This window comes from Schistocerca piceifrons, chromosome 8, assembly GCF_021461385.2.
Source record: "Schistocerca piceifrons isolate TAMUIC-IGC-003096 chromosome 8, iqSchPice1.1, whole genome shotgun sequence".
NCBI classification, from domain to species: Eukaryota; Metazoa; Arthropoda; class Insecta; order Orthoptera; family Acrididae; genus Schistocerca; species Schistocerca piceifrons.
Genome location: NC_060145.1, coordinates 398,198,811 through 398,211,634, shown reverse-complemented (window position 1 = coordinate 398,211,634; position 12,824 = coordinate 398,198,811). Strand labels below are relative to the sequence as shown.

The 12,824-nt window shown below is 41.1% G+C and overlaps 1 protein-coding gene across 1 annotated transcript in view; it reads left to right on the top strand.

The window, feature by feature from the left end:
* Positions 1-12,550, top strand: part of LOC124711881 (histone-lysine N-methyltransferase SETDB1-A-like) — a 228,766-nt gene extending 216,216 nt beyond the window's left edge. The window contains exons 17-18 of the mRNA XM_047242122.1: positions 7,329-7,477; positions 7,892-12,550. Of these exons, the coding sequence (XP_047098078.1) occupies positions 7,329-7,477; positions 7,892-8,098 (356 nt within the window). The 3' untranslated portion in view covers positions 8,099-12,550. The remainder of the gene's footprint in view (positions 1-7,328; positions 7,478-7,891) is intronic.
* The last annotated feature ends 274 nt before the right edge of the window (positions 12,551-12,824 follow it).

Here is a 12,824-nt window from a genome sequence, read left to right as displayed (position 1 = left end):
CTTTGGCTCCTCTTGCCAGGAAGGGATCCCTTGGGTCACTCCCCTCCCAGGTTCCTACCAGTGGCAAAGCTGACACCCGCCAGTAGCTGAAGCAACCACAGGTAGCTGGTTGTAGGGCTTGATGGTCCTCCTAAGTCCCTGAGACTGAAACAGTGAAGCCCTCCCAGCTGGACAAACCTAAGGAACAGCGAGAGAAACATAAAAAGAAAAAGACCCCCAAGAACCAAGGCAGCAGTGGCACGCACATCACCACTACCTACAAGCTCTGTGTCTGAGGATGAGGTGGAGATTCTGGCATCCGCTGAGGACCTAGATCTCACTGGATCCTCAGACACAATGGATGTATCGAGTGACATTATACTGAGTGCACTATCCGAAAATTACCTCGAGCAATTAAACAGAGAACCGACTCGTGGAGATAACATCTTGGACCTACTGATAACAAACAGACCCGAACTTTTCGAATCTGTATGTACAGAACAGGGAATCAGTGATCATAAGGCCGTTGCAGCATCCCTGAATATGGAAGTTAATAGGAATATAAAAAAAGGGAGGAAGGTTTATCTGTTTAGCAAGAGTAATAGAAGGCAGATTTCAGACTACCTAACAGATCAAAACGAAAATTTCTGTTCCGACACTGACAATGTTGAGTGTTTATGGAAAAAGTTCAAGGCAATCGTAAAATGCGTTTTAGACAGGTACGTGCCGAGTAAAACTGTGAGGGACGGGAAAAACCCACCGTGGTACAACAACAAAGTTAGGAAACTACTGCGAAAGCAAAGAGAGCTCCACTCCAAGTTTAAACGCAGCCAAAACCTCTCAGACAAACTGAAGCTAAACGATGTCAAAGTTAGCGTAAGGAGGGCTATGCGTGAAGCGTTCATTGAATTCGAAAGTAAAATTCTATGTACCGACTTGACAGAAAATCCTAGGAAGTTCTGGTCTTACGTTAAATCAGTAAGTGGCTCGAAACAGCATATCCAGACACTACGGGATGATGATGGCATTGAAACAGAGGATGACACGCGTAAAGCTGAAATACTAAACACCTTTTTCCAAAGCTGTTTCACAGAGGAAGACCGCACTGCAGTTCCTTCTCTAAATCCTCGCACAAACGAAAAAATGGCTGACATCGAAATAAGTGTCCAAGGAATAGAAAAGCAACTGGAATCACTCAATAGAGGAAAGTCCACTGGACCTGACGGGATACCAATTCGATTCTACACAGAGTACGCGAAAGAACTTGCCCCCCTTCTAACAGCCGTGTACCGCAAGTCTCTAGAGGAACGGAGGGTTCCAAATGATTGGAAAAGAGCACAGATAGTCCCAGTCTTCAAGAAGGGTCGTCGAGCAGATGCGCAAAACTATAGACCTATATCTCTTACGTCGATCTCTTGTAGAATTTTAGAACATGTTTTTTGCTCGCGTATCATGTCATTTCTGGAAACCCAGAATCTACTATGTAGGAATCAACATGGATTCCGGAAACAGCGATCGTGTGAGACCCAACTCGCCTTATTTGTTCATGAGACCCAGAAAATGTTAGATACAGGCTCCCAGGTAGATGCTATTTTTCTTGACTTCCGGAAGGCGTTCGATACAGTTCCGCACTGTCGCCTGATAAACAAAGTAAGAGCCTACGGAATATCAGACCAGCTGTGTGGCTGGATTGAAGAGTTTTTAGCAAACAGAACACAGCATGTTGTTATCAATGGAGAGACGTCTACAGACGTTAAAGTAACCTCTGGCGTGCCACAGGGGAGTGTTATGGGACCATTGCTTTTCACAATATATATAAATGACTTAGTAGATAGTGTCGGAAGTTCCATGCGGCTTTTCGCGGATGATGCTGTAGTATACAGAGAAGTTGCTGCATTAGAAAATTGTAGCGAAATACAGGAAGATCTGCAGCGGATAGGCACTTGGTGCAGGGAGTGGCAACTGACCCTTAACATAGACAAATGTAATATATTGCGAATACATAGAAAGAAGGATCCTTTATTGTATGATTATATGATAGCGGAACAAACACTGGTAGCAGTTACTTCTGTAAAATATCTGGGAGTATGCGTACGGAACGATTTGAAGTGGAATGATCATATAAAACTAATTGTTGGTAAGGCGGGTACCAGGTTGAGATTCATTGGGAGAGTGCTTAGAAAATGTAGTCCATCAACAAAGGAGGTGGCTTACAAAACACTCGTTCGACCTATACTTGAGTGTTGCTCATCAGTGTGGGATCCGTACCAGGTCGGGTTGACGGAGGAGATAGAGAAGATCCAAAGAAGAGCGGCGCGTTTCGTCACTGGGTTATTTGGTAACCGTGATAGCGTTACGGAGATGTTTAATAAACTCAAGTGGCAGACTCTGCAAGAGAGGCGCTCTGCATCGCGGTGTAGCTTGCTCGCCAGGTTTCGAGAGGGTGCGTTTCTGGATGAGGTATCGAATATATTGCTTCCCCCTACTTATACTTCCCGAGGAGATCACGAATGTAAAATTAGAGAGATTAGAGCGCGCACGGAGGCTTTCAGACAGTCGTTCTTCCCGCGAACCATACGCGACTGGAACAGGAAAGGGAGGTAATGACAGTGGCACGTAAAGTGCCCTCCGCCACACACCGTTGGGTGGCTTGCGGAGTATCAATGTAGATGTAGATGTAGATGTTGAATGTTGATCGCACAGGTACTCATCAGGTGGCAGTAGGTGACCCTGAGGCATAGACTGCCTCATTGAATGTTTCATGCCTTCCTAGTCTCACGATCATGTAATCCTCCAGCGGAATTGCGATGGTTTTCTCTGCCACCTGGCTGAGCTACGGCAGCTGTTGAGCTTTACATCTACTTTCTGCATTGCCCTCCAGTAAACCTGGTTCCTGGCAATGCGGACCCCTGCCCTCCACAGCTGTAAGGGATATTACAGGAACTGTAGCGACTATAATAGAGTGTCAGGTGGAGTTTGCCTCTATGTCCTGAACTCAGTATGCAGTGAACTTGTGTAACTTCAAACCCCTCATTAAGCTGTGGCTGTCAGGATAAGGACGACACAGGAAATAACTGTCTGCGATGTATATCTTCCTCCAGATGGTGCAATACACCTGAACGTATTGGCTGCACTGATTGATCAACTCCCTAAACCTTTCCTACTTTTGGGAGATTTTAACGCACATAACACCCCACCCAGCACCCCCCACATTTCAGTGAGGCACATGGCACGTATTCGGCCATGCCATTGATCTCTCAGTTTGCAGTCCTGGTGGCCTTCTCCCATCTATCCACTGGAGAGTACATGACGACCTGTGTGGTAGAGATCACTTCCCCATCTTCCTGTCACTCCATGGACATCTAATCAGACGGGTTTTAAACAAGGCAGACTGGGAAGCGCTCACCCCTGCTTTCACTGCTGAATCTCTCCCACATGGTGCCATTGATGTTGTCGTTGAGCATGTCACTATAATGATCGTTCCTGCGGCAGAAAATGCGATCCCTCATTCTTTAGGGTGCCCCCGGCGAAAGACAGTCCCTTGGTGGTCGCTGGAAGTCGCTGAAGCAATTAAAGAGCATCAGCGAGCTCTGCAGTGACATATGTGGTACCCTTCCATAGAGCACCTAATAGGCTTTTAGCCACTCTGTGCCCACGTTCGCCAGCTTATAAAACGATGGAAATAGGAGTGTTGGGAGAGGTACGTGTTGACCATTGGGTGCCATATGTCACATTCCCAAGTCTGGATGAAGATCAGGTGCCTTTTTGGATACCAGACCCCAACAGGTATCCCTGGCATTAACATCAATGGCGTGTTATCTACCGATGCAAACACAATTGCCGAGCACTTTGCTGAGCACTATGCTGGAGCCTCTGCGTCGGAGAACTACCCTCAAGCCTTTCGCACCCTCAAACAGCAGATGGAAAGGAAAGTCCTCTCGTTCACTAAACGCCACAGTGAATCCTATAACACCCCATTAACAGAGTGGGAACTCCTCAGCACCCTTTCACATAAACCCGACACAGCTCCTGGGCCGGATCAGATCCACAGTCAGATGATTAAATATCTCTCATCTGACTGCAAGCAATATCTCCTCATCATCTTCAACCGGATCTGGCACTATGGCATCTTTCATTCACAATGGCGGTAGAGCACCATCATTCTGGTGCTCAAACCCGGTCAAAACACACGTGACGTGGATAGCTACCTGACCATCGGCCTCACCAACTTACTTTGTAAGCTGCTGGAACATATGGTGTGTCAACAGTTGGGTTGGGTCCTGGAGTCACATGACCTACTGGCTCCATGTCAGGGCAGCTTCTGCCAGGGTCCGTCTACCATTGATAATCTTGTGTCCCTCGAGTCTGCCATCCAAACAGCCTTTTCCCGATGCTAACATCTGGTTGCCATCTTTTTTGACTTACATAAAGCATACGACATGACCTGGCAACATCATATATTCTTGCCACATTGTATGAGTGGGGTCTCCAGTGCCCGCTCCCAATTTTTATCCGAAACTTCCTGTCACCCCATACTTTCCATGTCGAAGTCGGTGCCTCCCCTAGTTCCCCCTGCATTCCGCAGGGCTCCGTATTGAGTGTCTCTCTATTTTAGTGGCTGTTAATGGTCTAGCAGCAGCTTAAGGGTTGTAAGTCTCACCTTCTCTGTATGCGAATGACTTCTGCATTTCGTACAGCTCCTCCATTACTGGTGTTACTGAGGCGCCTACAGTGAACCAGTCACAAGGCTGAGTCATGGGCTCTAGTCCATGGCTTCCAGTTTTCAGCTGTGAATTCATGTGTCTTGCATTTCTGTTAGCATTGCACCGTTCATCCAGAACCAGAACTTTACCTTAATGACGATGCACTCACTATAGTGGAGACATACCGATTCTTAGGACTGGTTTTCGACGCCCGGTTGATTTGACTCCCTCACCTTCGTCAGCTTAAGCGGAAGTGATGGCAGCACCTCAGTGCCCTCCACTGCCAGAGGAACACCAACTGGGGTGCAGATCGCTTTAGGCTTCTGCAGCTCTGCGGAGCTCTTGTTCAATCCTGCCTTGACTATGGGAGTCTGGTTTACAGTTCAGTGGCGCCCTCAGCATTGTGTTTACTTGACCCAGTGCACTACTGTGGAGTTCGCCTAGCGACGGGAGCTTAGAACGAGTCTGGTGGCCAATGTCCTGGTGGAGGCCAGAGCCCTTCCATTGAAGGTTAGGCATGCACAACTGCTCGCCAGTTACGTTGCACATGTTCGTAGTTCTCCTGTGTATCCGAATTAGCATCTCCTTTTCCCAACTACTGCACTTCATCTCCCGCATCGGCGGACCAGGTCAGGGCTTATGATTGCAGTCGCGCCCGGTCCCTTCTGTCTGAACTGGAGTCCTTCCCGTTACCACCTCTCCTCAAGGTCCATTCACGTACACCTCCATGATGTACACCTATGCCGCAGATTCTTCTGGGCCTTTCGCATGGCCCTAAGGACTCCGTTAACCTTGCGGCTCTCCACTATCACTTCCTCTTGATTCTCAGCATTTACCGGGGCCATGAATTGGTTTACACCGATGGCTCAATGGCTGATGGTCACTTAGGCTTTGTGTCTGTTCATGGAGGACATATTGAACAGCCTCGTTGCCAGATGACTGCAGTGTTTTCACTTCAGAGCTGGTGACTATATCTCGTGCTCTTGAGCACATCTGCTCATTTCCTGGTGAGTCATTCCTCCTGTGTGTACTGACTCCTTGAACAGCCTACAAGCTATCGACCAGTGCTACCCTCGCTGTCTTTTGGTATTGTCCATTCAGGAGTCCATCTATTCCCTGGAACAGTCCCGCCATTCAGGAATGTTTGTGTGGACTGTGGACCGGCTACGCGGAAACCAATTCTGGAGATGGGCATCTCTGAAATTTACCTGCGTTCTGTCTTATGCCATGGGGTTTTTTTAGCTTTGGGAGACGGAATGGCATAACGCACAACAAACTGTTTGTCATTAAGGAGACTGTGAAAGTGTGGAAGTCTTCCATGTGGTCCTCTCGCAGGGAATCAGTTGCCCTCTACCAGTTCCACATTGCCCATGGCTGCCTCCTCCGTTGCAAAGACCCACCTCCGTGTTGCTGTGGCTCAAAAATGATGGTCGTCCACCTCTCTCTGGACTGCCCACTTTTAGCCGCTCTGCAGCGGACTTTTTAACTTTCCCAGCACCCGACCTTCGGTGTTGGATGACAATGCCTCAGCAGCAGCTTTAGTTTTAGAATTTATTTGTGAAGGTGGGTTTTATCATTTGATGAAAGTTTTAGTACATGTCCTTTGTCCCTCTGTGTCCTCCACCCTAGCACTTTTAGGGTGGAGGTTTTGATGTGTTGCAGAGTGCCTGGCTTCTCCTTTTTATTCTCATGGTCAGCCAGCCATGGTAATGTGCTCATTTGTTTTGATCTCTTGTACATGTTTCTTGAGTCTCAGTGGTTTTCTTGTCTGATTTTGTCTGTTTTAGTGTTTGTTGCCCTTCTCTCATTCCTGTGGTTTTCTCCTTTCTTCTAACTGTGTTGTGTATGTGTCTATTATTTTACTCCCACCCTTGTGGAAGTATTTCAACTAGGACGAGGGACCGATGACCTAGCAGTTTGGTCCCTCCCCCCTCTTTTAAACCAACCAACCAACGACAGAAACAAGAAAAGAAAAACAAAAACAGACAACAATTGTCATCAAAGAAGGTGTCTGAAAATACAACCCCGGACCGTGATGCAGGCCTCACATCTCCAGTGCACGGAAGATCTGATGTTCTTCATTGCGCCGGAGATGTGAGGCCTTCACCATGGTCTCGAGCCGTAATTTCAAACACCTTTGTTGATAATGATCCTTGTTTGTTTTCATTCTTATTTCTTGGTTTCTGCTGCACGAAGCATAATAAACATGTTTTTAACCCTGTTCCTTCCCTTAGTTACTTGTGTTTTGTGTTGTCACTACCACACCAGGAAAGCATTTCTGACCATGCATTGCTATGTGATTTTCCATCATCTAGGTGTACTCTCTCTCTCCTGAAAGTTTGTAATGACTGTGCCGAAAGACCCTGTCAAATTACTTCCCATGGATGTGCATTGGTATTTATGTGGCATAAAGAAGTCTACCAAAGTGTAAAAACTGAGCAGTCTGTGTTTTAAATATGTTTATAAATAAAATACACTGTATCTTCAGCTATCTGGTGTGTGAATATTGTAGAAAGCAGGAGTAATAGGTAATACAGTATTAATTATACTAAGTGTTAAATTTTTTTAGAATTTAATTAATTTAAACCCATTACTCACTTTTTCTACCGTTATCCCATTATAAAAACACAATATGCTCTTTATTAGCAAAACACAGAGGACAAACCACAGTTTCTCGGAAGCCAACTGGGAAGCAGCATAAAATAATGGCACCCTCTACAAGAATTCTGTTTGGCCGGAATGGAAGATATATCCTGGATGCTAAAACTTGTGGGAATGTTGGTCGATTTATCAATGTAAGTAGTCATCCGTTCTTCTCATCAGTGAAAACCAATAATTTGGAATCACATCACTGTCTATAGAATTACATAATAACATGAAATAATTTGCTGCCTTTTAATACAGTTAGTGTTGCAATTTTTTATGTTGATTCCAGTTTAACGTAAATTTGAGAGAATGCATAATTTGCTGTTAATTGTTGTTAACAAGATTTTTGATGTGGAAGTGCGGTGGAGAGCAATATTGTTGTTTATTGGCTTTTGTGTGGAGAACAGTGTGATGTATGCCCCTAAGGCAATCTACAACAAGTTTTTTGTGTGTCTGTCTTATACCTCTTTTTAGGGGTTGTAGCCATGCTGTTAATATTAATCGTGAAGTGCTTCTTAAGTGACTTGTTATTAATAAACTTCTGTTTATTATCCATGTTGCAGCATTCGTGTAATGCAAACCTGTTTGCCCAGAATGTCTTTGTGGACACGCATGATCTGAGATTCCCATGGGTAGCATTTTTTACTAATTCATTTGTGCCAGCCAATACAGAGCTAACATGGAACTATGGCTATGATGTGGACAGTGTTCCAGAGAGAGTAATCATTTGTAAATGTGGTGAGACAAATTGTCAGGGCAGGTTGCTATAAAGAACTGCAGTATTATGCTGTGAAGATAACCGGTCACATGGAGCTCGCTCTCTTTAAAAATATATGTATATGTATATATATTTTGAGTAATGTGTTCATAAGTGAATTCTGTGATTTTTATTTCACCAAATTTAAATGTAAAATGAACAAATATTTATGTGTAACTGTTTCAGTATCATTTGATTAATTAGTTTATTCATGTAACAGAAACAGCTTTATCTTTGTAGTTAGCTGTAGAAACAAAGATTCCTACATTTTATCACATGACCTGTCTTGACTTTGAAAATACGACGACTGAATGCTTATAAGTATTTTCATTGTGTATTACTTTGTGTTGTATTGTACATTGTTAGCATAGGTTATTATTGAAAGCTGTTAAAAATCTCATTACTTTTACGCATTTGGCCACCTTTGTGTTCAGTGAAATTAAATGAATGGGCTTTTCAAATGTGTATGTAACTTTATCCATACATTTTCTGTGAAAATGTGTTATGTATTTACCACTGATACTGTGAAATGAGTAGTAAACAATTTGTATAACAATGCATTCATAATGTAGCAGTGTGCTCAACACGATTAAAATTTTGAGGATTTCAAGAAATCTTCTGCTGCAAGCATTATTGTATAAAACATACTCAGCTTTCTAGCAATATCAATTGTGAATTTTCGCTCAATGTTTCAAGGATTATCCTATTTTCATTGTCAGCAATAAAATGATAGATTGCTGATACTATCCATGTCTTTTTTGTCATCACTCTTCTAATTGGTTTGATTTGGTCCATCTTTACATCCTCACCTATGTGAACCTCTTCATGTCAAAGATGTTGTTACATCCAGAGTCCTCAGTTATTTATTGTATACATTCCAATCACTGACTTATTACAGCTTTTGCCATTTACAGACCTCTATAGTACCATGGAAGTTATTCCCTGAAGTCTTAATATGTTTTATCATCCTGTATCTAAATCTTGTTGTGACAATTGGTCCCTCACCTTGTCACCAAATGGAAGTAATTAGCCAGTGATGTAGAGTATAAATAGAAGTAATAATATTCTTCTTTTAGGTGGAGAGGATGATGGTACTTTTGAAAACATTGAGTATTATTTGCAGTTGATGTAGGTAAAACACTGAGAGCCTTTCATACAAAATTATGATAGTCTTTTGCAGTGAATAGATTGTTGTAAGTGAATAGGAATTTGCTATTGAAGTATCAAATAGGTCACTCTGAATTTAATGGCTGTGATGATAAGTATGAAACCAAAATAACAAATTCTGAATAATGTTGTGTGTTGAGTGTGCTGAATTATATCATGTGCCTTAACATTTATCTGTGTGTTAACAGTATGTATGTCACTTTATAATAGCATTGCAGAGTTTCATGTTTCTATTCATTGTTGTCAGCTTCATCCACTACCGTTTAACCATTTATTTAGCCTAGACTATTAATGCTTTTTGCTCTGTGCATTGAATTTATGAAAAAGTTATTGTCCTCACAAATACATGGTAACAATAAAAATCTTGCATACTGCACATGTACAGGATGGTTCAACTAAACTGTTCATCTTAAACTGTCTGCACCCAGATTAATCATAAGAAAGTCATCATTAAGTGCCATAGCTATAATAATTACAGATGTACTGGTATTAACTTTGCTTTTTGAAATGGAAGTATGGTAATTACTGTTGCAAATATTGTAGTTAACTGCATTTCACTCTCTGAAAATTAGTCTATAGTTTTGGAACCATCAAACCGATTGCTGTCCTATGTGAAAGTTAATGTTGTCATAAGGAAATATTACATTCAGCTGTTACGGTGCTCCATTATGGCAAAGCTAAGATAGTGTAATTACTAATTAGTAATCATTGAAACAAGTTTAATTTAAAACTGGTACCATTCACAATACATATTGTTTGACCAATGCAACACCAGGAAGGCAAAGGATGTGGCATGGAAGAATAGTTAATGCTTTAATTACGGTAACAGTTCTGCTGTTGTTGCTGCCAGAGTTTTGAAAGACAGGTATGTGTTACAAATGAATGAATTTATAAAACATGAAATTGAGGTCTAAAGAATGTTAAATAAGAACACTGCATGAAAAAAAATATTTTGAGATACACACTTACATTGTAAAATTACATAACTCCTACTCATCTCGTCCAGGGATTGAGAAAGAACTGTGTGAGCAGCTTGTAGTCACAAGTGAGTATTCAGCTGGGTACCTGCTGTGCTGTATATTTCAAGCATTACTTCCTCTATAGAAGCTGATAGTGCTTCTGTAAGAAATTGTGTATACCTGTTATGTTTTCAGGTCTCTTCAGTGAAGTAAGGCCGTATTACGTAGTCTCCAATAGCCCCACTCTAGGCATTCATAGTCCACTGCCTCTGATGTTGTACAAGCATTAGCAAGTGTGGATTATCAGTACCTCAATAGTGCATATTTCTTGCAACAGTGCATGTTTCTTACATTCAGCTTTTCATTATTTTTAAAGGTTTATTCATTGGTATAGCAAAATTTTGTAGAAAGAACATACTACCCACCCTGGTGTCACACTAGAACAAACAGCAGAATTACTTACGTTGGTTAAACTTCCAGTTAAGTGACACATTGTACACATGGAAACTGCATGCATATTGCAGGCAATGCTGGACTGACATACCCCAGATATACTCACAATATCTTTGGAGCTAATGTTTGCATAGAGCATCAGTGCACATAAAATCAATTTAATTCACTTTATTCGTTGTAAGGATGCCCCTTACCTTTTGTGAAGCATTCCAGTGGCCTCCCAATAACAATTTTTTGCACATTAGTTGAACTATCATTCAGTCTGTTAGGACACCTGTAGGCATACAGCTCAGCTACCCTCTTCACTTTCCTTCTGTGTTCTCCTTTAAGAGTTTTCAGTTTTTCATGGTTTGTTGCAGAGATTTTTTTTCTCAACATATTCCGTAGTTGAGACACTTGAACTACACAGATAGAATAGAAACCTATATTTGTCCCTTGGTGTCGCAATGGTGCAGCTCTCTTTTTCTCTCTTTCTCTCTTTCTTTCTTTCCTTCCCCTCAAACTTCCATTTTAGTCAGCGGTTAGTTTGATGTTAAAAACAGATAATTCCTAAGTTCTCCATATTGTAATACCTCAAAAAAGTATGACATTTGAGAGTGAAATTTGATTCATCTTTGACATTTGCAGTGCTAGCAGCAGAAATTATTATACTTGTCTTTGAAAAAGCAAAGTTGATACAATATCTTTCTTATTAATATAACAATAACAAGAGACCATATGTTGGGTACTAAGACTTTCTTATCGTTCATCTAACAAGTGAGTGAATACAGCATTAGAATAAATGTTTCAAGAAGTATTCGGGATGAATGGGAATAGGTCTTGAGTATGAAAACAAGCACTGTGGGGCAACAAAAAAATCCTTGGAAAGTAATAAAAATAGAAGTAAAAGCTCTAAGTACAAAATACGATAAGGTTGATCTGCGTAATAACATGAAACCTGTATTTTATGATATTGTGTGTTACATTTTTTTGAATGATTTATTTTTATACTATTTTCTGCCCATTAATTTATGTGCAATTAAGCTATATCTGTATCCAGTCCTTGCTTAAGATACATTGACATTCTTACAGTACTTTTATTCATAATAAGAATATTTAAGATTTGGAAATTTACTTAATTTAATAATAAAGTTATTCCCTAGGTGCAAAAAATAAAAATTTGAATGGGTCATTATGTTGTGGCATAGATGAACTGATTATTGTATTCATACATTTTCAAAATGGTAAATTAATGCGTTGTATGTGGTTCACTGGTGTTTTTGCCTATCAGAGGCCCAAGTTACAATGTCTTGTAGGTGGATTTTGAAATGATATCTATGAGTAAGCTGCACAGACAAATAATTTTAGCCCATTGAATTCATCAATTGGATGACTATCAGAGGCCAATACACATCTATGTTTTGTCACTTATCTGTGTTTCTAAAAGGACTGGTGATATCAGTGTCATCATCCAGTGTTTTCAGTTGATTGTTAACAACTCATGACAAGCAGTAAGCTCCAAGAAACATTTTTACAGTCTGAGTTTTAAATTATTGTGACTATTTATTTAATTTTGTTACATGCTTTAAATAGCATACATTATTGAATTTGTGTCATAAGTCCTTGTTTTAGCCTGCACTAACCTTAGCAGAAACTGACAAAGATGGCGTTTGTAATCAGTACGTGGCAACATTTGCTCTAAGGATTCTGTGCAAGTATTTTGATATATAACTTTGCATTATAATGTTCTACTACTTCCAGCTGGATGTTACTTTCTTGTTTTGCATTGCATAAAATCTGGGTTTCATTGTCTTTGCTGTATTATTTATTGTGTGTGTGTGTGTGTGGGCGCACCCGCGAGAGAGCGAGAGAGAGAGAGAGAGAGAGAGAGAGAGAGAGAGAGAGAGAGAGAGAGAGAAATTTGCAATGGTTGTTTTGCCAGTTTTTTATTGTGCATTTGTTGATATTGGTGGGTTTCTATACAAAATAAATATAAAATTAAAAAATAATTGAATTTATTGTTATTTAGTGCTTAATCAAATTGTTTCTATTGTCACATCAAAGATCATATATCACCGTGTTGACTGATATATGAAAATGCTGTGGCAGAGTCATTGCACTCCTGAAGGACTCCCTTTCTGGACATCCAGGTCCAACAGTTTCATGGTTTTTGAAACTCTT